General features: G+C 66.0%; 1 protein-coding gene across 2 annotated transcripts in view; it reads left to right on the plus strand.

The window, feature by feature from the left end:
• Plxna1 (plexin A1) overlaps positions 1 to 26,847 on the plus strand; it is a 44,621-nt gene that overhangs the window by 12,082 nt on the left and 5,692 nt on the right. Inside the window, exons 4-29 of one of the 2 annotated variants that reach the window (XM_078033884.1) lie at positions 4,219 to 4,359; positions 5,153 to 5,253; positions 5,465 to 5,588; positions 5,675 to 5,828; positions 6,268 to 6,367; positions 7,014 to 7,128; positions 8,964 to 9,164; positions 10,170 to 10,266; positions 10,356 to 10,549; positions 11,501 to 11,652; positions 11,733 to 11,853; positions 12,204 to 12,340; positions 13,269 to 13,436; positions 13,548 to 13,641; positions 13,816 to 14,055; positions 14,144 to 14,287; positions 14,505 to 14,739; positions 17,413 to 17,555; positions 17,931 to 18,187; positions 18,563 to 18,629; positions 22,991 to 23,137; positions 23,259 to 23,418; positions 23,996 to 24,099; positions 24,380 to 24,476; positions 24,747 to 24,952; positions 25,077 to 25,246. In XM_078033884.1, the coding sequence (XP_077890010.1) occupies positions 4,219 to 4,359; positions 5,153 to 5,253; positions 5,465 to 5,588; positions 5,675 to 5,828; positions 6,268 to 6,367; positions 7,014 to 7,128; positions 8,964 to 9,164; positions 10,170 to 10,266; positions 10,356 to 10,549; positions 11,501 to 11,652; positions 11,733 to 11,853; positions 12,204 to 12,340; positions 13,269 to 13,436; positions 13,548 to 13,641; positions 13,816 to 14,055; positions 14,144 to 14,287; positions 14,505 to 14,739; positions 17,413 to 17,555; positions 17,931 to 18,187; positions 18,563 to 18,629; positions 22,991 to 23,137; positions 23,259 to 23,418; positions 23,996 to 24,099; positions 24,380 to 24,476; positions 24,747 to 24,952; positions 25,077 to 25,246 (3,869 nt within the window). The remainder of the gene's footprint in view (positions 1 to 4,218; positions 4,360 to 5,152; positions 5,254 to 5,464; positions 5,589 to 5,674; positions 5,829 to 6,267; positions 6,368 to 7,013; positions 7,129 to 8,963; positions 9,165 to 10,169; positions 10,267 to 10,355; positions 10,550 to 11,500; positions 11,653 to 11,732; positions 11,854 to 12,203; positions 12,341 to 13,268; positions 13,437 to 13,547; positions 13,642 to 13,815; positions 14,056 to 14,143; positions 14,288 to 14,504; positions 14,740 to 17,412; positions 17,556 to 17,930; positions 18,188 to 18,562; positions 18,630 to 22,990; positions 23,138 to 23,258; positions 23,419 to 23,995; positions 24,100 to 24,379; positions 24,477 to 24,746; positions 24,953 to 25,076; positions 25,247 to 26,847) is intronic. The other variant, XM_078033886.1, reaches the window with a different exon arrangement.

Consider the following 26,847-nt stretch of genomic DNA (forward strand, 5'->3'; position numbering starts at 1 on the left):
AGAGGCCCGTCTGCGTCGCGTGTGCATTTCAGCTGCACGCTCCAGCGTGTCCCCTGCCTCCAGGTGGACGAGGCCTTGTGTCCTGCAGGTCAGGGACAGCGCGGCCCAGCACTGAGCTTCACGTGTGGTTGTGGTGGGCATGTGTCGGACCACCTGCTAGGCCTCTGCAGGGCCGCCCGGGCCTCGTGACCTGTCGTCTGATTCTCGTCTCTCTTGCTGGGTGTTGGTTTTTGGAGTTTTTTTTGGTACTGAGGATTGGACTCAGGGGCACTCGACCCCTGAGCCCCGTCCCCATCCCTGTTTTGCATTTTATTTAGAGACAAAGTCTCCCTGAGTTGCTCAGGGACTTACTAAGTTGCTGAGGCTGGCCTCCACCTTGAGATCCTCCCATCTCAGCCTCCTGAGCCGCTGGGATGACAGACGTGGGCCACTGCACCTGGCTCTCTTGCTGGTTCGAGGTCCAGGTGGGGTCCCTGTTGGCTGTGTGCTGTGTCCAGCTTGTGGTCACTGGTAGGGAAGGGAGGGGACCCGGCTGTCGGCTCCCATGCGCAGTTGCTGTGGGTGTCCTGCTGTGGCCAGGGCTGTGGTCCTGCACTTTTGGGGCAGTGGCTTGGACATCTGTGCTTCCTGGAAAGCTGTGTCCGCCTGTGACTGTTCTGGGTCGGCGGGCCACCAAGGAGACAGGGAAGGTCCCCTCCTTGGCCCTGTTGGTCTGACGAGGGCTGCTCAGCCCGGGAGCTGGTGGTGCGTGAGCGTGAGTGTGCGGGCTTCTGCCTCCCAGTGGCCAGCAGAGTCCCCTCCAGACCCACGACAGCCCGGGAGAGGTGGCTTCCACACTGGGCCGTCCCCTCCTCCCTGGGCAGACGGGGCCCGCGGTGGCTGGGGAGGCTGGAGCAGCTCAGAGGGCTGGAGCTACTGGGAAGGCCAGGAGGGGCAGGGCCGGACAGGGACCCCAGCCAAGCCCTGGGTCAGGGTGACTGAAGCCCGAGGGGTCTGTGCCCGCTGTGTCCCTCTGTCCCACCCCGTGGAGCTGTGAGCTCCTGAATCCGCACACTCTCCTGTGAGACGGCTGGTGGCGATGAGGAGACCGAGGGTCAGAGTGGTCCCCTGCTTGCCGAGAGGTCACTGCCGGGGCAGGCTGGGGCTGGTCTGCGGCAGCCCTGGCTGTCCACCACCTGCTGGGCCCTGACCTGCTTGGTCCGTACTTCTCCCCAACAAAAAAAAGGTTTGGTTGGGAAACGCAGGATTCTGGGTCCCCTGTCCCCTGCCAGGTGCGTCTGGCCCCGTCACAGCCACGAGGCCTCCTGCCAAGAGGAAGTCACCAAGTGCTTTCCCAGGGTCACTCCTCCTGGCCCGGCAGAATGGCGGGGACCCGGGAAGGGGCCTGGAACCTGCCCTCAGCCAGGGGGGGGGGGTGCCGCAGGTTGGTGACAGGGAAGGGGACATGGCGCAGGAGACCCCCGCCCCTCCTGCAGCCCCTCCTGGGGGCATGTGTGGCGGTGGGTGACGGTCCTCTGGCTGGCCGCCCCAGCCCTGGGGCCCCTGGCCGTCCTCGTGGTGGGGTGGATCTTCCCTCCCGGGTCAGGGCCAAGCTGGGCAGCCCCCTGCCTCCGGGCAGCTAGGGCGCGTGCCGGCCTTGGCTCTCAGCCTGGACGGGCCAGACGTCCCCCTGGGCGCCCCCGCCTGCCCTCCGCCTGCAGAATGGGCCCTTTGTTGCCTCTGGGCTGGATGGACAGCTGACCTGGCCAGGCCATCAGCTGCCCGCCCACCCGCCCTCCGCAGCAGTTGGCCAGGCCTTGGGTGGCCACGGGGGGGGGGCCAGCCTGGGGACACTGGGCGAGCCTGCTCCCTGGCTGTCTATAGGGACCATCAGGGACACCGTGTGGTGGCACGTGCCCTGTCCACAGGGGACATGGGGACCCAGCCTGCTCCTGGCCTCTCCCTGCGGGGGAGCCTGGGGGTGACTCCCCAGGGTACAGGTGGGACAGGGGACTCAGGACTGGACGCCCAGGCACCAGCCGTGGGGGGAGCTGTGTCCCTTCCTGAGCTGGCCGGCGGGGGGCCCGTGCCCTGGTGCCGTCTGGTGGCCATGTCCCGGGGGCCATGTCCTTGCAGGTGTGGGGGAGGGGCTGCTGGCCATTCCAGTGGTCCTTGGGGACAAGTGTCCAGACTAAGGAGATCCTGGCTGGAGGTGGCAGGGGACGCCCAGGGTACCTCTGCCAGAGGCCCAGCTGCTGTGGCCAGGGAACGGCTGGGCCCAGCTGCCCCAAGAGCAGGCTGCCACCAGGTGGGTGGCCCCGGAGTGGACAGCTGTGGGCGGCGGCACGTGGGCCCCTCCGTGCTGCCAGCCGCCCTGGCCCTGTGCCCGCCCCACCGTCTGCAATGCCCTCCTGGTGGGCGCCGGCTCCTCCTACTTTGGGGACAGATTCTGTGTCCCCCGTGCAGCAGGGGGGCCTGGTTTGCACCCGGGGTCCCCGTGACACGTATGCGCCCAGGCCTGGCTGGGCCTGGACGTGGGGGCTCTTCAGGACACAGTGTGATGTGACTGTCCCTAGCGTCTTGTCTACTTCGGGTGCTGCCTCCTGCTGTGTCCCTCTGCGGGGGCCCTGCCTCCCCGGGACCTGCCCGTGTGTGTGTGAAGGGGCAGGGGTGACCCGTGCGGGGCAGGTGGAGGGACAGCTGGCCTCGCGTGCCCCTGGCCGCAGCTGTTGGGGGCCACCTGTCCCGGTCATCCGAGTCGGCCCCGTCCCATGCCTGTGGGTGGGGGCCAGGGTGTCTGGGAGCCTGCGCTGGCCTGTGTCCCCCGATTGTCCAGGACTCTGTCCTCTTCTGCTGTGCCTGGCCCTGGGTGGGAAGGGGGTGGCAGGCCTGGGGACAGGCCCCGTGGGGACAGGAGGTCGGTGCATATAGAAAGCCCCCCCCCCTGGATGTTGGGCGGGGCGAAGGGCCAGAGGGTCCACGGGGGGCCGCAGACTGGGCAGCGCGGGGTCTTCCCGGGGTGTCTGCAGGTTGGGGACACGGGCAGCGTCCTGCTTGGGTCTGGAGTCTGGGTCCCCGGCTGGACCCGTTCCTTCCCATTTCACAGGTGGGGACCTCAGCCCCCACACGGGCTCCCCCGCTGGCCCGGCTCCTGGGAGCAGCACGTCTGTCCCCAACCCGGAGCGTGGGGGTCGTGCACCCGGAGGAGGACATCTGGGTCCCCACCCCCACAGGCCACGGCAGGACTGGCCGGGCGCAGGGCCGGGGGTGTCCCTGTCCCGCTCACGGGACGCCCGGCGCTGTGCCTCAGCTCTCTGCCCGCCTGGTGTCCCCTCCTGGCCAGCGTTCCCAGAGTGTGGGTGACAGTGCTGTCCCCGCCCCCTGCCCAGCGCTTGCTTCCGGGTCTGGTTTGACTTAAGCCCCGGGTGGGGAGCAGCTGAGCGGATGTGGGGGGCGGGGGCCCTCAGGAATGTGTCCCTCCCCCTCCACGGCCGCCTCCTTGGCCAGAGTCGCAGCGCCCCACCCGCTGGCCGCCTGGCCCTGCCCCAGGAGCTGCAGGAGCCAGACCTTGGCTCAGCCCTTTGCCCTGGGCCTGCCCTGTCCCTGCGCCTGTGACCAGAGGTGGCCGTGCTGGGCAGGCCCGTGACTTGTGGGCAGGAGCAGGCCCAGGCCCGTCCAGGAGGCCGGCTGGGCTGTGAGGACGCCCCGAGTCCCATCTCTGCAGAGTCCCCTGGGTCGCGCTGTTAATGAGATCCATTTGTTTGGTAAAAAGCAACTAAAAATACTGCAGCCTCGTGCGCAGGGCAGAGGAGCGGAGCTGGGTGACGGGCCCCGACTTGTCTGGGACCTGGAACACAGTTCCATGCCATCAGGTGCCTCCTCTGCTGCTGGCTTCTGACCGGGGGTGTCCCCAACCCCCAGGACACCCCAGGGCTCCAACTTGGCCTCCACGGCCTCCAGACTCCTGGCCTCCCTTCTCCTCCTGGGCCTTGCTCCGCTCTGGGCTCTGTGCACTGATAAAGGGACCAGGGACTCTCTGGGCCCCGTGGTGCCCTGCGTGGGCTCCCTGTCCTTACGGATGGGACCTGGCCCAGCGGGGAGTCCGCGTGGCTGACCTTGGCCTCCTCTGAACCCAGCCTCTTCCTGGCGGGGGAGGCTGGGACCTCCAGCCTTGAGCAGGCGTGGGCTGTGACAAGGGCACCCGCAGAGCCCCGCTCAGGACCCCCCTCGCTGCCGCAGATCCTGGTGGACCTGGCGAACCACGGTGGCCGCCCGGCCCTGGCCTACGAGAGCGTGGTGGCCCAAGAGGGCAGTCCCATCCTGCGCGACCTGGTCCTCAGCCCCAACCGGCAGTACCTCTACGCCATGACCGAGAAGCAGGTGGGCGCCCGGTGGCGTGGGGTGACGTGGGACATCGGGGAGGCTGGGGTCCACTGTGAGTGGGGAGCCACCTCTTCTTCCACAGGGACGCCCAGGGGACGAGTGGACCTGTGGGGCAGGTCTCAGGGAGCACTTTTTTTTGGAGGGGGGGTACTGGGGATTGAACTCGGGGACCCTCGACCCCTGAGCCCCGTCCCCAGCCCTTTTTAGATTTTATTTAGAGACAGGGTCTCCCTGAGTGGCTGAGGGCCTTGCCTTTGCCGAGGCTGGCCTCCACCTTGCGGTCCTCCTGCCTCAGCCTCCAGAGCCACTGGGATGACAAACGTGTGCCACCGCACCTGGCTCACTGTGCACTTTTGTGTCACCAACCGACCCATGTCCTGGGGAGTGGGGACAGATGTGAGGGTCCTCGCTGCGTCCCGATTCTCCTGGGCCTGGTGTTAGGAGCTCCCAGCCCCTCCCTGTCGGGGACCAAGATTTGGAGGGAGCAGTTTCAGAGCACAGGGGACCCACAGAGTCCCTGGGCCGTCCCGTGGGGCTGTGGCTGCCATCTTGGGGGGGCCCGTGGTCAGCCGGCCTGCTGTCCAGGGCTGTGGCTCTTGTCCCTCGCTGGGACTCCTTGGGCTGCCTCTGTTCTGCTTTACACCACCTGGGGACCGGGGGCTGAGGAGGTGAGCCAGCAGGGACACCAGAGGCTGGCCTCCAGGCCTCGCAGAGGCCAGGAGTGGCCTTCGAGGACAGCACCAGGGAGGCCTGAGGGCCAGATGGACTGACCCCTGGCCTCCCACCGCAGGTGACGCGGGTGCCCGTGGAGAGCTGTGTGCAGTACGCGTCCTGCGAGCTGTGCCTGGGGTCTCGGGACCCCCACTGCGGCTGGTGTGTCCTGCACAGCGTGTGAGTCGGGTGGCCTTGACCTTGACCTGGTGCCCCTTGGCCTGGGAGGGCACCACCAGCCTCCTGTGCTGTCTGAGGTGCCCAGAGCACTGTGGCCAGGAGCGGGGCGCCCCAGGGTGGCGGGCTGGGCCCTGCGTCCCCGCCCTGGGTGGTGGCCGGCTGGGGGGTGGCCCTGGGTCCCCTGGCCGGCCTCAGCATCCTCTGACCGCAGCTGCTCGAGGCAGGACGCGTGTGAGCGGGCGGACGAGCCCCAGCGCTTCGCCTCCGACCTGCTGCAGTGCGTGCAGCTGACCGTGCAGCCGCGCAACGTGTCTGTCACCGTGTCCCAGGTGCCGGTGAGTGTGGCCACCCCGCTGCGGGGGACGGGGTGGGGTGGGGACCCCGGTGCCCGCTCACCGCTCCCTCCCTCCCGCGTGGCCAGCTCTTGCTGCAGGCTTGGAACGTCCCCGACCTCTCGGCCGGTGTCAACTGCTCCTTTGAGGACTTCACGGAGTCCGAGGGCATCCTGGACGATGGCCGCATCCACTGCCGCTCACCCTCCGCCAGGGAGGTGGCGCCCATCACGCGGGGCCAGGGTGAGGGTCCCGCTGTCCCCTGATGGGCCTGGAGGGGACCCCGTGCCCTGCGTAGGGACAGCAGATGGGTGGCTCCTGATGACCAGGCTGCGTAGGTGACAGGAGGGGACCCAGGGCACAGGCGGAGCGGGAGGGGTGCCAGGCTGGGCAGGGAGGGGGCTACCCTGAGTGTGACGGGCCCTGACCCCTCGGGGCTGCTGTGACCCGTCCCCTAGGTGCCTTTCAGACTTCCCAGGCCACCCTGCGATCCAGTCCCCAAGGCCACCACCAGGAACGGGACAGGGTCCTGGGTCCACACGAGGACCCTGCGCTCCTGGAGGCTGACCTCGAGGACCTGCAGGGTCCTTGGGCACGTCCTCCCCTGCCTGGCCTTGTCCTGGGCTCTGTCCCCTCCTGGTGGCCCTGGTGGCCCTGGTGACAGGCCCGCGGTGCTCCCCAGGGGACCAGCGGGTGGTGAAGCTGTACCTCAAGTCCAAGGAGACGGGGAAGAAGTTCGCGTCCGTGGACTTCGTCTTCTACAACTGCAGCGTCCACCAGTCGTGAGTGTCCCCGAGCCCCGCCTCTGTCCCCTGCCGTCTCTCTGCAGATGCCCCGTGGGCCCCCCACTGGGCCAGCTGGGCAGGGAGCAGGGAGGGGCCTTCAGGAGAGCCACCCGCCAGGCACGGGCCAGGCCGAGAGGGACAGGCAGCGGGCGGGGGGGCAGTGCCACCCACAGGGCCCGTGGTGGCCTCGGGTGTGGGGCTGTGTCCCGAGCAGGGGGTGTCGTACAGAGTCACACATAAAAGTTCTCGTTGGCCACCACGAGAGCCAGTGGACCGCAGGCAGCAGAACGGAGACCAGGACTTCGGGGAGGGGACAGTCTAGAGTAGGACTGGTCCAGTGCCCAGACCTGGCCTCTCGGGGCCCAGAGGGCAGATGGCCAGGGGTAGTGGCATCAGCTAGTAACTAGGGAGGTTCTGGAGAGAAGGCCGCTGGTGTGGGGTGACCAAGGCTCTGGAGAAGAGAACAGTGGAGGCGGGGGCCGGGGGACAGGAGGGCAGGCGGGAAACCATTTGGGGGAGGTTTTCTCTCAGAAGCAGCACGTGCAAAGGCCCTGGGGCAGCACGGTGGGAGCGCAGGGGGCGCTGCGCTCCCGGCTGGGGTGTGGGCCCGGGGCCTGGCTCACCGCCCGCCCTCCCTCTGCAGCTGTCTGTCCTGTGTCAACGGCTCCTTCCCCTGCCACTGGTGCAAATACCGCCACGTCTGCACGCACAACGCCGCCGACTGCGCCTTTCTGGAAGGCCGTGTCAACGTGTCTGAGGTAGGACTCGGTGACGGGGTCTCGGGTCTCAGAGACGCAGACAGCCCCGCCTGCGTGCCACCCGCGGGCTACCCAGGAGCGTCCCATGAGTGACCTCGCACCCCAGCAGGGTCTGTGGCCGTGGGGACAGCCTCTGGGCAGTCTTGGCCAGTGCTGTTTTGTGTCCCCTTTGTGACCCATGGGGTACGTGGGGAGGCTTCAGATCAGGCCCTGGGCTGGGCCTCTATTAGGGGGCAGCCCTGGGCGCCCAGGGCCACACCTCCTAGGCCCTGGTGGCCGTGGAGTACGAGCCTGGGGCCCAGGCCTGGCCTGGGGACACAGGGCCTGGCTGGGGGACCCGGGGCCTGGTGGCCTATATCTCGCAGGCAGACAGGGAACTCTGGGATCAGCTGGTGGGGGACAGTCCTGCAGGACTGGTAATTCAGTGGTCACCCTGGAGCCTGGCACAGCGCTGGCTCTGTCCACGGGCTACGGGGCAGATCCAGGGCCTGCTGGGCACCGCGTGGGCAGGACGCTGTGGCTGGACAGGCGGGGTGAGGGCGCATGCCCTGCTGGGCACCTGTGGGGCAGGAAGTGTCCGTGGCTTGGGGCCTCCCAGCCACCCCAAGCAGTGGACAGGACAGGTATCAGATGCGGACTCCACGGGGCTGTGTAGGGAGGGCCAGGAGCGCAGGACTCCATGTGGGTCATGGTCACCTCTTGGTCTAGCCCTCGCTTGACCCAGAAGGCTGAGTAAAGGGAGGCCGGGCAGCCTCCACAAGATCCCAGCCTCCCAAGGGAGCCTTCAGCCTTGCCCCAGGTGTCTGTCCACCAGGCCTGGACCCAGGCCTCCCAGGGCGTGGTGGTCACCGTGGAGGCTGGGCAGGCAGGAGGGCAGGGGACAGAGGGGTGACCTGGGAGTATTGGGGTGGCAGGTGAGGCTGCCCAGTGCTGCTGGCTGTGGGTCCCACCTGGGGCTGTTGGCGGTGGGCAGGTGGCAGCGCGGGACGCTGGCCGGGACCTCCTGTGGGGAGACCCCGTTCTGTCTCCTGCCACCAGCGGCCTCCTGCAGTCACAGTGACACTCCAGCCTGGGCCAGACGGTGCAGGGCCTCGTCACTGGCCTCAGCACAGCCCTTGAGTTGAGGCCTGTGGCCACGGGGACATCTGGACGCTCAGCAGTTAACCGTGAGGTCCTTTCTGGACCTGAGGGGCCAAGTCAGAGTCTCTGTCCCCTGCAGGGGCCTGGCAGTCTCTGCGGAGCTGGCCCGGGACCCAGGGCCCGCTTCGGGAGCGGTGGCAGGCAGGCCTTGGGGACAGGGCCTGTTTTCAGCATCCCTATTTAAAGCAGACTCTGCGTCCCCGGGATGATCCTCCCCAGGCCGCCACCCCACGTGCTGCAAGGACCCAGGGCCATTGCATCAGGTCTTTGGTGCCCAGACGCTGTCCCCAGGAGCCCGGGCTGTTTTTCTGCTGCGCTCTGGCTATTTTTACACGCTCCGAGGTCCCCATCTGGGACCTCGCTCCCCAGTGTTGGTGGCGGCTGCCTCTAGGGGCCTGTCAGCCGCAGGCCAGATGGGGCCCCTCCGCTGTCCAGACGCGGGGGTCTTTGGAAGGAAGGGGACATCCCCGGGCCAGCCTGGTGGGGAACAGGCTGCAGAGAGCTGGCCGTCACTCACGTCCTCAGGGTGCCAAGGCTGACTACATGGCACGGTCGGCCCGGGCCCCGCACACAGACTGCAGTCAGGGAGGCACCAGAGCGCGCTGCTCTGGGGCAGGGTGTGGATGAGGTCCCTGGGGTCAGAGTGGACCCCGTTCAGCTGTGCCGATTGTCCCCAAGAAGCCTGTTGTCCCCAGGACTGCCCGCAGATCCTGCCCTCCACCCAGATCTACGTGCCCGTGGGCGTGGTGAAGCCCATCACCCTGGCGGCTCGGAACCTGCCCCAGCCCCAGTCGGGCCAGCGGGGCTACGAGTGCCTTTTCCACATCCCGGGCAGCCCGGCCCGCGTCACCGCCCTGCGCTTCAACAGCTCCAGCCTGCAGTGCCAGAACTCCTCGGTGAGCTCTGGGGCAGGGTGTGGATGAGGTCCCTGGGGTCAGAGTGGACCCCGTTCAGCTGTGCCGATTGTCCCCTGAGCAGCAGCTAGACAGTCCCCTGCCCTCCAGCCTGGGTTTCCCGTCTCTGCCACTGAGTCCCACCTCCCCTGCACCCCACCCACCTCCCCCCACCCCTAGCTCCCTGTTTGGCCCCATCTCCCCTCTCCTCGGGGCTTGAGGGCTGACTGTGTGAACGCGCCCTTCTCTGTGCCCATCTGTAGTGTCGTCCCCTCCTCCCTCCTCTCCGGGCCCACATTTATCTTTCCCGAAGTCGCATCTAAAGGAAGGAGAGAGTGTCAGGGAATTTGATGGGATCCAATTAAATTCCTGCAGATAAAAAATGATGAATGGCTGGGCCGTCCCCTTGGAGACACTGGGCCCCTGACTCTGCCCCCAGCACAGGAATGGCCTTTGAGGTCATCGGCTCCAGAAAGTGGGACACAGCTGGAGCACCAGGCCCAGCCCCTGGGGACGGGGTGGTGACACTGAGGCCAGGCCAGCCTGGGGAGGGGCTGGGGACAGAGCTGAGCGCGACCGTGATTCCACGGGCCAGGGGAAAGCCACCGCACCCCGCGGGGCAGCCTGGTCCTCGTAGGGGATGAAGAGACTGAAGTTCACAGAGCATCCCGGACCGCGTCCAAAGGGCCCAGCCGAGGGTCCTGGTTTCCCAGCCTCCTTGGGGTTGCAGGTGGTGTCCGGGACGTCAGGGAGGCTGAGCTTGGGGGGCAGGGAGTTGACCCTGCTCGGGAGGAGGCTTGGCTGCAGGCTGGGGCCCTGAAACCAGGAAGGAAGACCCTGTGAGGCCATGGGGGAGCCATGCCGGGGGGGAGGTGGGGGGCAAGTGAGTGACCAGCAGGTTTCAGGTTGGACACTCCAGGTCACTCTGGGGAGGGTGGGTGCTGGCCTGACCCCCTCACTGTGGGAGGGGGTGGCTGACCCCGTGCCCCCTCCCCCCGCCCCCCACAGTACTCCTACGAGGGCAACGACATCAGCGACCTGCCTGTGAACCTGTCTGTCGTGTGGAATGGCAACTTTGTCATCGACAACCCCCAGAACATCCAGGGTGAGCAGGGAGGGGCCGCCCCGGGCACGGCGGGGCGCTGGGAAGGCGGGATGGTGGGTGGCCAGGGCTGACGCGCCTGCTCCCCGCAGCCCACCTCTACAAGTGCCCGGCGCTGCGCGAGAGCTGCGGCCTCTGCCTCAAGGCCGACCCGCGCTTCGAGTGTGGCTGGTGCGTGGCCGAGCGCCGCTGCTCCCTGCGACACCACTGCCCCGCGGATGCGCCCTCGGCCTGGATGCACGCGCGCCACGGAAGCAGCCGCTGCGCGGACCCCAAGATCCTCAAGGTAGGCCCCGCCCCCTGCCCTGGCCACGCCTCTGCCCTAGCCCCGCCCCTGCCCTAGCCCTGCCCCCTGCCCTAGCCCCACCCAGCCGGCCCTGGAATGGCCCCCCTGGCCCCGCCCCTCTGCCCTTACCCCACCCCACCACTCTGGCCCCGCCCCACCGCTCTGGCCCCGCCCCACTGCTCTGGCCCCTCTCCACCATTCTGGCCCTGCCCCACTATCCTGGCCCTGCCCCACCATCCTGGCCCCACCCTACCCTGGCCCCGCCCCACCCTGTCCCTGGCCCTGCCCACCATCCTGGCCCCACTCACTGCCCTGGCCCCGCCCCACCGCCCTGGCCCCGCCCCACCATCCTGGCTCAGCCCCATCATCCTGGCCCCGCCCCACCCTGCCCCTGGCTCCGCCCAGCTGCCCTGGCCCCGCCCCACCATCCTGGCCCAGCCCTACCCTGGCCCCGCCCCACCCTGCCCCTGGCCCCGCCCAGGTGCCCTGGCCCCGCCCCACCATCCTGGCCCAGCCCTACCCTGGCCCCGCCCCACCCTGCCCCTGGCCCCGCCCAGGTGCCCTGGCCCCGCCCCACCATCCTGGCCCAGCCCTACCCTGGCCCCGCCCCACCCTGCCCATGGCCCCGCCCAGGTGCCATGGCCCCGCCCCACCATCCTGGCCCAGCCCTACCCTGGCCCCGCCCCACCCTGCCCCTGGCCCCGCCCAGGTGCCCTGGCCCCGCCCCACCATCCTGGCCCAGCCCTACCCTGGCCCCGCCCCACCCTGCCCCTGGCCCCGCCCAGGTGCCATGGCCCCGCCCCACCATCCTGGCACAGCCCTACCCTGGCCCCGCCCTGGCCGGCTCACCTGCCTGCAGCCCTCGTGCCACCGAGCCTGCCCAGGCGCGGTGTCCCTGGGTGTACTGGGCCTGAGGTGGCTACTAGTGCCCCAGCCTCTGCCTTCCCGCAGCTGTCCCCAGAGACGGGCCCCAGGCAGGGAGGGACGCGGCTCACCATCACCGGCGAGAACCTGGGCCTCCGCTTTGAGGACGTGCGGCTGGGCGTGCGCGTGGGCAAGGTGCTGTGCAGCCCGGTGGAGAGCGAGTACATCAGCGCCGAGCAGTGAGTGCGGCCCGGGGTGGGGCAGCGGGCGTGGGGGGCTGCCCGGCCTGCAGTTGCTGAGGCCCGGCCTGCGCCCGCAGGATCGTCTGTGAGATCGGGGACGCCAGCACGGTGCGCGCCCACGACGCCCTGGTGGAGGTGTGCGTGAGGGACTGCTCCCCCCACTACCGGGCCCTGTCGCCCAAGCGCTTCACCTTCGTGGTAAGTCCCGCCCATAGGGCGCTTGGCTCCCTGCCTGTCCGAGGAGGTGGCCCTGGGGCCTCATCTGGGCACAGGGGCAGGCTCTGGCCACAGCCCACCTGCTTGGCCTCCTTGGGGTCCCCTGGTCCAGCCGTGCTCTGTCCTATTCTGCAGCCTCAGGGGCTGTCCCCTCCCCTCCTGTGCTGATTTGGGTTCCAGCCTTCTCTGGCCACCCTGGACAGTTTCTGAGACCGCAGCTGTGGGGCTTCTGTACTGCTAGGGCCACAGCTGGCAGTGCAGGTTGGCAGAGCAGGACCTGTCCCTATGGGACCTGTGGGGGACTTTGCTCTAACAAGTCAATCTTCTTACAGACACCAACCTTCTACCGCGTGAGTCCCTCCCGCGGGCCTCTGTCAGGGGGCACCTGGATTGGCATCGAGGGGAGCCACCTGAACGCGGGCAGTGATGTGGCAGTATCCATCGGTGGCCGGCCCTGTTCCTTCTCCTGGTACGGGGTGCAGGTGGGAGTGGGGGGCCAGGGCATGGCCCACCTCTTCTACTGGTGGTCGGGGGCCAGGGCTGTCCCTCCTCCTGGTTCACATGTCTCCGTGCCCCCTTCCGTTGCCAAGGAAACCAGGGTATGGAGAGCCTGGCTGGGGTGATCACTATGGAAACCCGGAGGCGGAGAAGGTTACCATGGAGACAGGGGCGCCCTCCAGCATGGGGAGAGGAGGGAGGAGAGAGGTAGCTGATGGGAGGGCGTGGCCTGGCTCCAGGGGGCGGGCACAACCTGGCTGCCTCCGCTGGGGTCCTTCCCTAGGAACAGGGGACTCCCTTAGGAAGTATTTTAAAAAGGTTTTCTTTTTTTTTTTTTGAAGAAAGAAAACAGACATCTTAACAAAAGCCCTGAGGCTTGAAGTGGATAATTTTAGATTAGAGATGATAATGGAACGGCCCTTTAAATATTTTCCTGTGGTAATTACCCGTTATCAGACTCATCATTGATGTTTGCAGCTGAGCCAGGCCCGCGGTAGGGCCGTGGTGGTGACAGAGCTGAGGGGACAGGTGGAGGTAGTACCAACTAACTGGCTGCCGGGTGAACCAGTGACCTCCATGTCAGCCTGGCTCCTGTCACCTCAGACCCAGGGATGCAGGGCTGAAGCCTCGTTTTCCCCATTGAGGGACATTCATAGGGAAAGGGTCTGAGTCATTGAGGACGGTGGCAATACTCTGAAGCCACACGCAAGGACATTGGCTGCCTGGGCTGCAGAAGAGGCAAAGTCCTGGTGGGTGTGGATGCCTGGCCGGGGTCACCTGAGGCAGGGGGTAGCAGATGGAGGCCCAGGGGAGTGGAGGGTATGAATGAGCTCATCTTTAAGGACACTCTGGAATTGTCCTGGATGCCACCTCACGGTGCCCTCGGCCCCCCCCCCCAGGAGAAACTCCCGCGAGATCCGTTGCCTGACGCCCCCCGGGCAGAGCCCTGGCAGTGCCCCCGTGGTCATCAACATCAACCGCGCCCAGCTGGCCAACCCCGACGTGAAGTACAATTACACCGAGGACCCCACCATCCTGAAGATCGATCCCGCGTGGAGCATCAACAGGTGGAAGATGACAGGCTTGGTGTCCCTGGGCGGTGGGGGTGGGGCTCTGTCCCTCTGGGGCTGTGCCGCCCCTCCTGTCTCTCATTGGATGGCTGCCCACTCATCTTCCAGCGGTGGGACTCTCCTGACCGTCACGGGCACCAATCTGGCCACGGTCCGGGAACCCCGTATCCGGGCCAAGTATGGAGGTGTCGAGAGGGAGAATGTGAGTCCACAGCGTCTGCAGATCCCCCCGCGGCCCTGGTTGGTGGCTGGGTGGGCGGCGGCGGGCACAGGGTGGCCCTGGATGGTGGGTGGTCCATGCAGGGAGCCCCTTGGATGGGGCTCTGTCTTGGGGGAGCTGGCCTCAGCCCTGCATCGCGGTGCGCTGTGTCCCCAGAGCTGCATGGTGTACAATGACACTACCATGGTGTGCCGGGCGCCGTCCGTGGACAACCCCACGCGCAGCCCCCCGGAGCTGGGGGAGCGGCCGGACGAGCTGGGCTTCGTCATGGACAACGTGCGCGCGCTGCTGGTGCTCAACTCGTCCACCTTCGTCTACTACCCGGACCCCGTGCTGGAGCCGCTCAGCCCCACGGGCCTCCTGGAGCTCAAGCCCAGCTCCCCGCTCATCCTCAAGGTGGGTCCCGCACCCCGGGGAGGGGTACAGGGTGCGGGTGGGAGCAGAGGCCCCTCTGATGGCCGCTGTGGCACCCCGATCCCCGCAGGGCCGGAACCTGCTGCCCCCCGCGCCCGGCAACTCCCGGCTCAACTACACGGTGCTCATCGGCTCCACGCCCTGCGTCCTCACCGTGTCCGAGACGCAGCTGCTCTGCGAGTCGCCCAACCTCACAGGCCAGCACAAGGTCACGGTGCGTCCGCCCGCCCACCCACCCGCTTGACCTGTGAGCCCTGCCCAGCCTGGTCCTGCCCAGCCTGGTCCCTGGGTCCTCGAATCCCCACTCTTGCCATTCTAGTCCCCGTTGGCAGGGTGTCGCCTGCAGCCTGCAGGCAGGTGTCACCGTGTGGGGTGGGACCCTCAGGGCCCTGGGCAGGGGCCTCTGAGCTACCTGCACCTCCGCCCTGCAGGTGCGGGCCGGCGGCTTCGAGTTCTCCCCCGGGATGCTGCAGGTGTACTCGGACAGCCTGCTGACGCTGCCCGCCATCGTGGGCATCGGCGGGGGCGGGGGCCTGCTGCTGCTGGTCATCGTGGCCGTGCTCATCGCCTACAAGCGCAAGTCCCGCGACGCCGACCGCACCCTCAAGCGGCTGCAGCTGCAGATGGACAACCTGGAGTCCCGCGTGGCCCTGGAGTGCAAGGAGGGTGTGTGGGGGCGGGGTCAGGGTGGAGGGGGCGGGGCGTGGCCCTGGACTGTGATGAAGGTGTGGGGGCAGGGTTAGGGTGGGGGGACGGGGTCAGGACAGAGGGGGCGGGGTCATGGTGGGGGGGCGGGGTCAGGGTGGGGGGGCGGGGTCTGGGCATGGCCCTAGAATGCAAGGAGGGTGTGTGGGGGCGGGGTCAGGGTGCTGGGGGTCTGGGCGTGGCCATGGAGTGCAAGGTGGTGTGGGGTGGGAGTCAGGGTGGAGGGGCGGGGTCTGGGCATGGCCCTCAAATGCAAGGAGGGTGTGTGGGGGCGGGGTCAGGGTGGAGGGGGCGGATCTGGGCGTGGCCCTGGACTGTGATGAAGGTGTGGGGGCAGGGTTAGGGTGGAGGGGGTGGGGTCAGGACAGAGGGGGCGGGGCCAGGACAGAGGGGGCGGGGACTGGGCATGGCCCTAGAATGCAAGGAGGGTGTGTGTGGGCGGGGTCAGGGTGCTGGGGTCTGGGCGTGGCCCTGGAGTGCAAGGAGACTATGGGAGCCTTGTCAGGGTGGAGGGGGCGGGGTCTGGGCGTGGCCGTAGAGTGTGAGGATGGTGTGGGGGTGGGGTCAAGTTGGAGGGGTGGGGTCTGGGTGTGGCCATGGAGTGAAAGGTGGTGTGGGGGTGGAGTCTAGGCGTGGCCATGGAGTGCTAGGAGAGTGTGGGGGGGGTCAGGGTGGAGGAGGCGGGGTCTGGGCGTGGCCATGGAGTGCAAGGTGGTGTGGGGCGGGGTCTGGGCGTGGCCATGGAGTGCTAGGAGAGTGTAGGGCGGGGGGTCAGGGTGGAGAAGGCGGGGTCTGGGCGTGGCCATGGAGTGCAAGGTGGTATGGGGCGGGGTCTGGGCATGGCCATGGAGTGCTAGGAGAGTGTAGGGCGGGGGTCAGGGTGCAGGAGGCGGGGTCTGGGCGTGGCCATGGAGTGAAAGGTGGTGTGGGGCGGGGTCTGGGCGTGGCCATGGAGTGCTAGGAGAGTGTAGGGCGGGGGTCAGGGTGGAGGAGGCGGGGTCTGAGCGTGGCCATGGAATGCAAGGTGGTGTGGGGCGGGGTCTGGGCGTGGCCATGGAGTGCTAGGAGAGTGTAGGGCGGGGGTCAGGGTGGAGGAGGCGGGGTCTGGGCGTGGCCATGGAGTGCAAGGTGGTGTGGGGGCGGAGTCAGGGTGGAGGGGCGGGGTCTGGGCACGGTCCTGGAGAGGGGGGCAGCCGCCAGTCCCGACCACCAGCACTGGTTCCCTTGACCTGGTTCCTGTGTCCTTGCTCTGGGGGCCTTTGACACCAGGGAGGGGTCAGCAGCCTACCCGGGGCCACGGGGTGCCACCCCATTTGTACCCCGGTGCAGCCTTGATTCAGGGGCCAGGACACCCGGCCTTTTTGTGCCTCAGCCTCCTCATCTGCAGATTGGGCACCCCCCTGGGTGTCACGCTTGGTGGCAGGATGGCCAGTGGGCCGTGTGGCAGCCTTTGCCTCTCCTTGGTGGCCGTTGTCACCCCTGGGTGCACACAGGCCTCAGTGGGCTGCCTTTCATCCTTGAGTCAGGCAGCTTTGTCCTGTTGACAGGGGACGTGTGTCTGTCCAGCCCTCGGGTGCGACAGGCCTGGGCCCCCTGAAGCCCCTGACCCTGAGTGGGCGGAGCCCAAGGATGGGTGGGGGTGTGGCCAGAGGAGGTGGCTTCCGGGTGGGCAGGGGTCACAGCTGTGCTGACTATGGGCTAGAGGGCTCCTTGTGTGATCCACGGGGTCACCAGAGGCCACCACCTCTGCCCAGCACATCACACAACTGTCGTATACTCATCCCTGGCAGAGCCAGCCCTGCCCCAGGTGCTGTGGGTGCAGATGGCCGATGTGGGCGGGGTCTCCATGCGGGCCCCTCCCAGGCTGGGACCCTGAGCTCTGTGGCTCTGTCCTGGGTTATTAGGAACTCCCATGGCACCCGTGGCCTGGGGCTTGGCTCCTCTAAACTAAGTCCCTTACAGAACCGAGGGGCCTGCAGGTGGCCAGGTTTGCCCTGTGGGAAGTCCTAGCGGGCGGGAGGCAGATGTGTGCAGGGGAGGCCCGGCCTCCCTTGAGGCTCTCCCTGGTGGAGGCCGGCTGTCAGCTGAGCCCGTGCGCGCGGTGCCCCTGCCAGAGAGCGGTGTGAAGGGGTGGCCAGCAGCTGCTTCAGAGCAGCTGGAGATGCGCAGACGCCTGGCACCGGTGCCCGGGAGATGAAGGCCCAACTCTTAATTAAACGGGCCAGACGTCTCCCAGAGCCGCCCGCTCCTCTGGCTCCTGATCAGATAGCGAGTCCCTGGGGCGGCTGCAGGGCTGACACCTCACAGCTCTGGAATGTTCTGCGGAGCCGCCCCACCGCCCAGCCCGCCTTTGTTCTTGAAAGAGAGAGGACTGGCGGGGGTGGGGCAGCCACTGAAGGCCCAGGTTGGCAGGTGGCAGTTCCCAGCCTGGGGGGTTGGGAGCCCAGGGACAGCCTGCCAGCCAGCAGCCACCTCCCACCCACCCTGAAGTGAGAGCCTTTGGGGCATGGTGGCCCCAGCCGGCCTGGCCCGGTGAGGGACAGGGTCCTGCCTGCATTGGGACAGGGGACACTGAGGCGTGGGAGGGCATCAGGGGCTTGGGTGAGTGGCCCCTGACTCCGCGCCTGGCCACAGCCTTCGCAGAGCTGCAGACGGACATCCACGAGCTGACCAACGACCTGGACGGCGCGGGCATCCCGTTCCTCGACTACCGCACCTACGCCATGCGGGTGCTCTTCCCGGGCATCGAGGACCACCCTGTGCTCAAGGAGATGGAGGTAGGCCTGCTGGCTGGCCCCGGGCATGCGGGCCTGGCAGGTGTGAGTGCCCAGCTGGGGACCCGTGGCCGGCCAGCACAGGGCCCTCGGGGAACTGGCTTCCTCTGTTGACACCAGCCAGGGCAGGTCTGAGGGCTCAGCCACAGAGAGGTTGCCAGGAACCAGCCCTCTCATCCTAAGTTCCACCACCATGGTGACACCATGTTATGTCTGCCTGCAGTAGGCGTCTCATGGGCAGTGGTCTAGGCCTATCCTGAAAGCACTTCTAGGGCATGTCCACTCTGCCAAGGAGGGCAGCAGGCCTGGGACTCAAGGGGCATGCCTCCCACCCTCGGCCTCCCTGCCGAGGCCCAGCAGCCTGCCGTGTTCCCACAGGTGCAGGCCAACGTGGAGAAGTCTCTGACGCTGTTCGGGCAGCTGCTGACCAAGAAGCACTTCCTGCTGACCTTCATCCGCACCCTGGAGGCCCAGCGCAGCTTCTCCATGCGCGACCGCGGGAACGTGGCCTCGCTCATCATGACGGCCCTGCAGGGCGAGATGGAGTACGCTACAGGCGTGCTCAAGCAGCTGCTGTCCGACCTCATCGAGAAGAACCTGGAGAGCAAGAACCACCCCAAGCTGCTGCTGCGCCGGTGAGCCTCCACCAGCCTCCGCGGACACCCGGCCTCCACCGGCCTCCCACAGACACCCAGCCTCCCACAGACACCCGGCATGTCCAGGCCCCATTTTAGGGGGTACCAGGGATTGAACCCAGTGCCTCTTACCCACAGAGCCACACCCCAGCCCCTTTTTATATTTTAATGCGAGACAGGATCTCGCCGAGTGGCTGAGGCTGGCCTCCAACTTGCCATCCTCCTGCCTCAGCCTCCCGAGCCACTGGCACTCCAAGAGTGCACCACCGTGCCCAACTTGTGGGCACCTTCAATTCTGTTGAAACGGGGGATGGGCGTGGTAGGTGGGGCCTGCAGGGACCTGCCTCATGGCTGTGTTCTGCTCTGCAACCTCAGGACCGAGTCGGTGGCGGAGAAGATGCTGACCAACTGGTTCACCTTCCTCTTGTACAAGTTCCTCAAGGCAAGTGGGGGCCGGTGGGGCGCGTCCCAGAGAGCGTCCGTGACACAGGGATCAGAGAGCCGGAGGGAGATGCTGGACGGTGGGCAGCAGGAGGGGTCTCTGCCCACGTGGAGGGCGCGGGCCTCTCGGGACTGTGTCTGGTGGCCCTGGACGTGGTCCCGGGGACTTTAGCTGGGTTCCGAGTAGCTGAGCGGACGGCCTGTGTTTCTGCGCCCGCCTGGCTTCCCCTGGACAGGGTGACCACTGGTGCGGCCTGGCGGTCAAGGGCGAGGGCCAGTGCTCCATGCTGAGTCCAGGCCTCTGCCGCCCCTCAGGACTTCCGGTCCTCCCTCTGCTGTCCCCTGTCCAGCCTGGCCCAGGGACAATCCACTGGCACGTCTGTGCACAGAGCCGTGTCCCCAGAAGGGCGTCCCTCGCCTGAGGGAGGAGAGACAGTAGAGGAGGGGGGCGAGGTGAGGGGGCACAGCGCAGGGAGTGACCAAGGAGGGTGACACTGAGCAGAGGTCACGTGGCCCAGGAGGTGAAGCAAGAGAGCCCTGGGCAGAGGGTCGGCTCTCGGGCACCCAGCCTTTTTTTTCCTGGTCCCAGGGACTGAACCCAGGGGTGCTAACCCCTGAGCCCTGTCCCCAGCCCCTTTTTATATTTTATTTAGAGACAGGGTCTCGCTGAGCTGCTCAGGGCCTCGCTAAGTGGCTGAGGCTGGCCTCCACCTTGCGATCCTCCTGCCTCGGCCTCCCGAGTCTCCATCACCAGAGGGACGGGATGCAGGGCAGCAGAGCGTGGCCCCGTGGGACCGCACACACAGAGGGCTGGCCGTGCCGGGCAGCAGGCTCCAAGGGACAGGCTGCCATCCTGGTGCCCAGGGACTTGTGGGCTGGGGGCGAGGCCACAGTTGGGCAAGGCAGCAGGAGGAGAAAGGCAGGGTAGGAGCACAGGGGCCTGGCGGGACCCAGGGAAGCAAGGTAGAGCAAGGAGCGCGCATCTCCTCTGGTCCCTTCTGTCCTGACTCTTCTTCTTTTGGTACCCGGATTGAGCCCAGGGCCCTTAAGCACTGAGCCACATCCCCAGCCCTTCAGTCTTTTTTTTTTTTTTTTTTTTTTTAATTTTAAGACAGTTGCTGAGGCTGGCCTCCACCTTGCGATCCTCCTGCCTCAGCCTCCTGAGCCACTGGGATGACAGGTGTGGCCACTGCCCTTGGCTTGTATTCACCATCTTAACTGTTTTTAAGTGTAGAGTCGGCGAGAACGCTCCCTTTTGTAAGATTGAAACTTTGTCCCCATTCGATACTATCTTCTCCCTCCTCCCCTGCCCCTCAGCCCCGGCAGTTACCACTGGGCTTTCTTGCCTGTGTGCCTTTGACTGCTCTGGGCTCCGTATATAAGTGGAACCATGACCTAGTTCAACTTAGCATAATGGGCAGGGAGTCCGCGCATCCAGCAGAAGATGAAGACGTAAGCAAAATGTGGCCGATACCGTAGTCTCCTTATCTACCCTTTTACTTTTCTCAGTTTCTGTTACCTGTGGTCGAGTGCAGCCTGAAGATAATCTATGGAAAACTGTAGAAATAAGCAATTAGTAAGTTTTAAATTGCCTGCCATCTGAGAAGCAGGATGGAGTCTCACATGTCCTTCCTGGAACTTGATTCTGCCTTTGTCCGGTGTATCCACCCTGTATATGCTACTCTCCCGTTAGTTACTGAGTAGCCATCTCGGTTATCACGTCAACTGTCTAGCAGTGCTTGTGTTCACGCGACCTTATTTTACTTCCTCTCCCAAAGAGAAACTGTAAAGTGCTTCCTTGAAGCACAGATTCTCAACGTGGAAAGAAAGAATTTGTATGCTGAGGCTGCAAAGACCTATGGTGGCAATGAATTTTCTATCCATGAAATCGCGAAGAAAAAAGAAACGCGCTCTAGTTTTGCTGTCTCACCTCCAACTGCAAAAGTTGCATGATAAGGGCTTAGTTAAGATGAAGAGGTGTCACAGCTGTGTGTGGATGACATGGACAGAAAATGTGTCCCCGTTGATGACGGACAGTAGCGACAGAAAGCTCCGAACCTACGTGACGGCTTAGACACATTTTCTGCAAGTAATGAATGGCTACACTTACGCAAGAAGGAACTTGGATTGTGTTGAGAAAACACTGTGTGTAGGGTTTGGTTCTGCTCAAGGTCTCAGACACCTCCTGGGGACCTGGGGACATACCCCCAGCAGATAAAGGAAGACAGATTTATACAACGGTATACAGTGGAGTATTATCCTGCCTTAAAAAAGGAGGGAAATTCATTTTTCAAAATTTTATTTTATTTTGAGGCAGGGTCTCCCTAAATTGTTCAGAGTCTCTCTCAGTTGCTGAGGCTGGCCTCCAACTTGCAATCCTCCTGCCTCAGCCTCCCGAGTCTCTGGGTTTACAGACACTCACCACCATGTCTAGTAACTCGGGCATCTTTTCACGTGCCTGACTGGGCACCTCTGTGTTTTCTTTGAAGTCAGGATTGCAAACACCTGTTTTTATCCTTTGTGTGTTTCTAGAGTTCCTTGTTTTAGCATATTGTAGGAGAGTTTAAATAATACCCACTTTCCATCTTTTACAACCCCTACGATTGCCAAGAAACGATTTTTACTTGTCTATGGAGTGAGGTAGGGATTAGCTGGATTTCAATCGCTTGACTTACCATCCTGTATTGAACTGTCTCTACTGGGGTTTCTTTTTCTTTGAAAAGTGGCACTTTTCATCTGGTAGTTTCTGTGCATTCCGGAGGGTCTGAGCCCTCCACACCACATATGAACCTCTGTCCAGGAGGGAAAGGTCGTGGTCTCTGGAGTTCTTAGGTTCTGAGCCTCCCTCCTCTGCAGCCTCCGATCTCCTCACACCCTCTGTGCCCGTGTCATGGAAGTGGTTGGGGCTGGCGTGGAGGGCGGCACCTGATCAGGGGTGAACCACCGGCTCCACCGGAGCCTTTCCTGAGAACCCCTGGAATTGAAGGGGCAGGTGCATTGATGTGAGATGGCTCTGGGTTCGAATCCTGGCGCCTTGAGATGTTCACTGAGTGACTGTGGGCCCTGTGGCCTCCCATCTCTGAGCCTCCGAGGCTGTAGCAATGCCATTTGTACCCTCTGCAAGGTCCAGGCCTGGCAGAACCCTCTGGCAGGCATCTAGGGAAACCCCAGAAGGCTGGGGCCTCCCTCCCTCCCATCAGATGGTGTCCCCAGGCAGAGAGGCGGTTCCTGACAGCAGGGTGGCCGATCTCCGCATCCCTCCTCCTTGCAGCCGACTTAATGAAGCCAAGTTTGCAAATGAAACATAATTTCAAAGACAGGCGTGTTGCTGGAAGGTCTCCGGATGATCTACGTTTGTGGCCGTTCCTTAGCAGCTGTCTCTTTAATTACTGCAGATGCTAACGAGGTGCCCGGAGCATCTGGTTACGGGGACAGAGCCACTGTCTGTTTGCCAGGGCCCCCAGGGGGGGAGGTGGCACGGCCTGAGCTGCCCACCTGGGGCACAGCATCATCTGCACGCCACCGGGTGGCCCAGACCTGCCGAGGACCCTGAGCCCAGGCCCCGTGAGGCCCCGTGGGGACCCGCTTGTGCAGGGAGGGGACACAGCCAGCCCAGGCCCTGCAAGGTGGAGGCGCAGGTGCATGGTCTCATTCATTCAGATCACGAGTGGGGGGCCTCCACCCAAACCCACCAGGGTGCCCGGTCCTGGGCTGCTTCCTCTCCAGGGGCAACAGGACAGGTTCCGCGCAGAAGGGCTGTGAGGACCTGGGTGCAGGGGTAGGGACAGCATCTGCGCTGGGGTCCAGAGTGGGGGCGGCAGATGCGCTCTGCCACTCTGGCCCGGGCTGTGGACCCCTGCTACCCTCGGGCCACCCTTAGATGCCTGGGGATCGTTTTTCTGAGCAGCTAGAGATCCCAGCCAGGGGGATCCCCCCCCAGAGTGTGGGGTGCAGCATCCACCCCTGCAATGGGCCACGGGGTGAGGGGGCCTCCTGGGGGGCTGTGGGCTGCGGGTGGCTCTGGTCCCCCGGGGTTCGCAGGGTGCTGTGGACCTGCCCCCGACACCCCCCCCCGCCCCGGGCCCTGCGTGGCTGGACACATCCGGGCATCTCCTGGGCTCCCGATGTATGAATTATTTAGGGCGCGCTCATGCATATTCATGAGGTGCCGGGTCTGCGTCTCGCACGGATTGTGCCGCGGTCTTCCCGGGGCTTTGGCAACGGGGACATGCTCGTCCCAGCCTGAGCAGGGGACGCTTGTTTCTGTTGGCCTGGGAGCAACAGGGATGGCGTTGGGAGGGCCAGGGGTTTTGGGGGAGCCCGGGATGGCGGCCTCACGACGCCCCCCGACCCCACCTGCAGGAGTGCGCGGGGGAGCCCCTGTTCATGCTGTACTGCGCCATCAAGCAGCAGATGGAGAAGGGCCCCATCGACGCCATCACGGGCGAGGCGCGCTACTCCCTGAGCGAGGACAAGCTCATCCGCCAGCAGATCGACTACAAGACCCTGGTGAGGGCCACCCCGCCTGTCCCTGTCGCCGCTCCACGCGCGCCCCAGAGCCCGTCCTGGCTCCGCCCAGGGGAGCCGGGCTGACACAGGCTGATGTCCCCCGGGCCACCCTCCCCTGCAGACCCTGAACTGTGTGAACCCCGAGAACGAGAACGCGCCCGAGGTGCCCGTGAAGGGGCTCAACTGTGACACGGTGACGCAGGTCAAGGAGAAGCTGCTAGACGCCGTGTACAAGGGGGTGCCCTACTCCCAGCGACCCAAGGCTGGGGACATGGACCTCGGTGAGCAGGCGGGCCTCCTGCCAGCCACGTGGTGGTCAGTGGGTTCTGGGCAGGGGCCCTGGGTGCGCCCAGGTGGGGGAGGGGGAGGTGGCTCCAGGATCCCCAGGCCAGGCATTGGGGAGAGGGGTCTGGGCAGGGCCTAGGTCCACCTGGATGACTGGTGGGGACACCGAGGGGCCTTGTGGGGGCAGGTTCTCCTGGCCACAGCGGAGACCTCTGGCTTGGGCTGGGTCAGGGGGAGCCTTGGAGGGCCACAGGAGGGTTGGGGTATGGGGTTCTGGGGACCCACAGCAGATGTGGCCAGAACAGCTGGGGCAGGGCCACCATGGGGGAGGGGCCTGGGGACGGGGTCCCCAAGGGCAGAGATCTCCGGCTGGGAGTGGCTGGGAGCTGCCCACATAGTGGGATCCAGGGGGGACCTCACCCCTCGATATTCTGGTATTTAAGGCCCTTCACCCAGAGCCCTGCAAGCCCCTGCCCCTCCCCACAGTCCTGTCCCCAGCCCCGAGCCGAGGGGCTGCGTAGGGAGGGACCTAGACCCCGAGTCCCGCCGCCCTCCAGCGCCCTGTTCTTGCAGAGTGGCGCCAGGGTCGCATGGCCCGCATCATCCTGCAGGACGAGGACGTCACCACCAAGATCGACAATGACTGGAAGAGGCTGAACACGCTGGCCCACTACCAGGTGCCTGTCTGCCCCTGTCACCGCTTCCCTCGGGTGCCAGGGAAGGACCCCCGGCTGCCAGATGACCAGCCCGGGGCGGAGGAAAGGAGGCCAAGTCCCTGTGTGGACGGTCCCAGGCCCCCCACGGCCCCTGGGGTCCTCCTCATATCTCTGAAACTGTCCCGATGAGGAAACTGATGTTCAGAGTGGTAAGGTGACAGGAGCAGGGGTGTCACTCAGATCCCCAGCAGGGTGTCTAGTCTCCTGGGGACTCATTGTAGCCCCTTCCTTCTGCCCACAGGTGACAGACGGGTCCTCAGTGGCGCTGGTGCCCAAGCAGACCTCGGCCTACAACATCTCCAACTCCTCCACCTTCACCAAGTCCCTCAGCAGATACGGTGAGGGGGGGGCCTGGGCCTGGGAGGACACCTCCCCGGGCCCTGCTACGTGGAGGGGACGTCGTCACCCTTGGCCTTTCTCTTAAGTCCTGGAGGCTGTGCCCCTTCCCCAACTGCGTGTCCCCAAGTGCATTCAGCTGCGTCTCGTGCGTGATCGGCCATGCCCAGCGGCCAGGGAAGCAGGGGCGATGTCCCCGGCTCTTGGATGGGGGGACAGCTGTGGCAGGCCGTGGGGAGTGGCACAGGGCTCAGGGCTCCGCCTGCTGACAGGCCTGGTCCCCGCAGAGAGCATGCTGCGCACGGCCAGCAGCCCCGACAGCCTGCGCTCGCGCACGCCCATGATCACGCCCGACCTGGAGAGCGGCACCAAGCTGTGGCACCTGGTGAAGAACCACGACCACCTGGACCAGCGCGAGGGCGACCGGGGCAGCAAGATGGTCTCGGAGATCTACCTGACGCGGCTGCTGGCCACCAAGGTGGGTCCAGCGGGCGGGCGGGCGTGGGGCCCCAGCCTGAGGCCACCGCGCTCAGAGCCAGCCTGTCCTCCCCGGGGCGGCAGCGGCGGGCGCTGAGCTCTGGGTGGCCGTCCCTCCCCTGCAGGGCACGCTGCAGAAGTTCGTGGACGACCTGTTCGAGACCATCTTCAGCACGGCGCACCGGGGCTCGGCGCTGCCGCTGGCCATCAAGTACATGTTCGACTTCCTGGACGAGCAGGCGGACAAGCACCAGATCCACGACGCCGACGTGCGCCACACCTGGAAGAGCAACTGGTGAGAGCGGCGGGGCGGGTGGGGCAGTGCCCCGCAGAGGGCGGGGCCTGCGGAGGGCGGGGCCTGCGGAGGGCGGGGCCTGCGGAGGGCGGGGAGGGGCCGATTGGTTACCTCCTGGAGTAGCTGGGCCTCTTGGGGGTGGGTGGGGCGCTCTTAGAGCAGCAGGTGGGGCGTGGTATGGGCGGGGCCCCTCAGAGGGCGGGGCCAGAGGAGGGCGGTGCTGCTTGAAGGGCGGGGCCAGTGCACCAACTGCAGGCTCAGCTGAGGTGGGGTGTGGGCGGGGCCAGTGGAGGGCGGCGCTGCTTGGAGGGCGGGGCCAGTGTACCACCTGCAGGAGCAGCTGGGGCGTGGTGTGGGCGGGGCCAGTGAAGGGCGGGGCCAGTGCACCACCTGCAGGAGCAGCTGGGGCGGGGTGTGGGCCGGGCCAGTGGAGTGCGGTGCTCCTCAGTGGGCGTGCCCAGTGCACTACCTACTCAGTGCTTCTCAGTGGGCGTGCCCAGGAGCACCTGGGGCAGGGGCGTGGGCGGGACCAGTGCACCGCCTGCAGGAGCAGCTGGGGCAGCTTGGGGGTGGCTGGGGCGCCCTTAGAGGAGCAGCTGGGGCAGGGCGCAGGCAGGCTCCCCACGGAGGGCAGGGGCAGCCACAGCACCCTTGTCCTGTGCTGAGCATGGTGCCCGGGCCCAGGCCACTATGTGCTGAGAACATGGAACCTCAGGGCAGTGAGCCCGAGCCGGACGCCCACAGGCCCCTGGGGTCCCCTGTGCACCTCACTATGTGTGAGCTGAGTGGGGAGAGGTATCCAGCCTCTGGGTGGGCGTCCTCTAGGGTGCCCCCTTCCATGCCCGCCTCGGGCCTGGCCTGCCTTCTGCGGCCAGGGCCTCTTTGCCCAGGTGTGGACTGCCCAGCTCCGCAGGCCCCTCTCCAGGCCTCCTGACCATTGGACTTCGCAGGCCTCTTCCTCTCTTCTGAGGGTCCCCAAGGCCGGTCAGTACACCCTGTCCTGCGAGCCCTGGCCACTGGCGCAGCCCTGTGCTCTGTCAGTCCTGGCCCCAGTGGAGGGATGGGTCTGGAGCAAGACCAGGCCAGGTTCAAGCATCTGGCGAGGCCGAGGGTCCCTACCTCGAAGTTGGATGACCCTCCTTCCTGTGGGTCCTGTGGCCCCGCCTCCACTAGTTTCTATGTCCACGTGGCCAGTGGTGCCCTCATGCTAGGCCTGCAGCCATACCCTGCCTGGCCTTGTCCCCTTGAGCCCTAGCACTCTAGGTGGCCTCTGGCCATCTTCCTTTCTAGGTCACCTGTGCCTCTCCATCCTCCCCAGTTGGAGAGGACTCTGGTGGTCTCCAGGCTGCCACTTAACGGGCCCCGCCCACTGAGGAGCACCGCCCTCCACTGGCCCCACCCACACCCCCGGCCCCAGCTGCTCCTGCAGGTGGTGCACTGGCCCCGCCCTCAGCAGCCCAGCCCCTCCCTCAGCCCACCTGTGCGGCCCATGGGACCCTGGTCAGAACTGAGGCCCAGAGATCCCCCCTGGGCCGTGCTGAAGGGGCCGCCTGGCAGCGGGAAGGCGGGGTGTACTGGGGAGGGCAGCAGCGGTCAGCCCA

The sequence above is a fragment of the Ictidomys tridecemlineatus genome, chromosome 16, assembly GCF_052094955.1.
Source record: "Ictidomys tridecemlineatus isolate mIctTri1 chromosome 16, mIctTri1.hap1, whole genome shotgun sequence".
In the NCBI taxonomy this organism is placed as follows: domain Eukaryota; kingdom Metazoa; phylum Chordata; class Mammalia; order Rodentia; family Sciuridae; genus Ictidomys; species Ictidomys tridecemlineatus.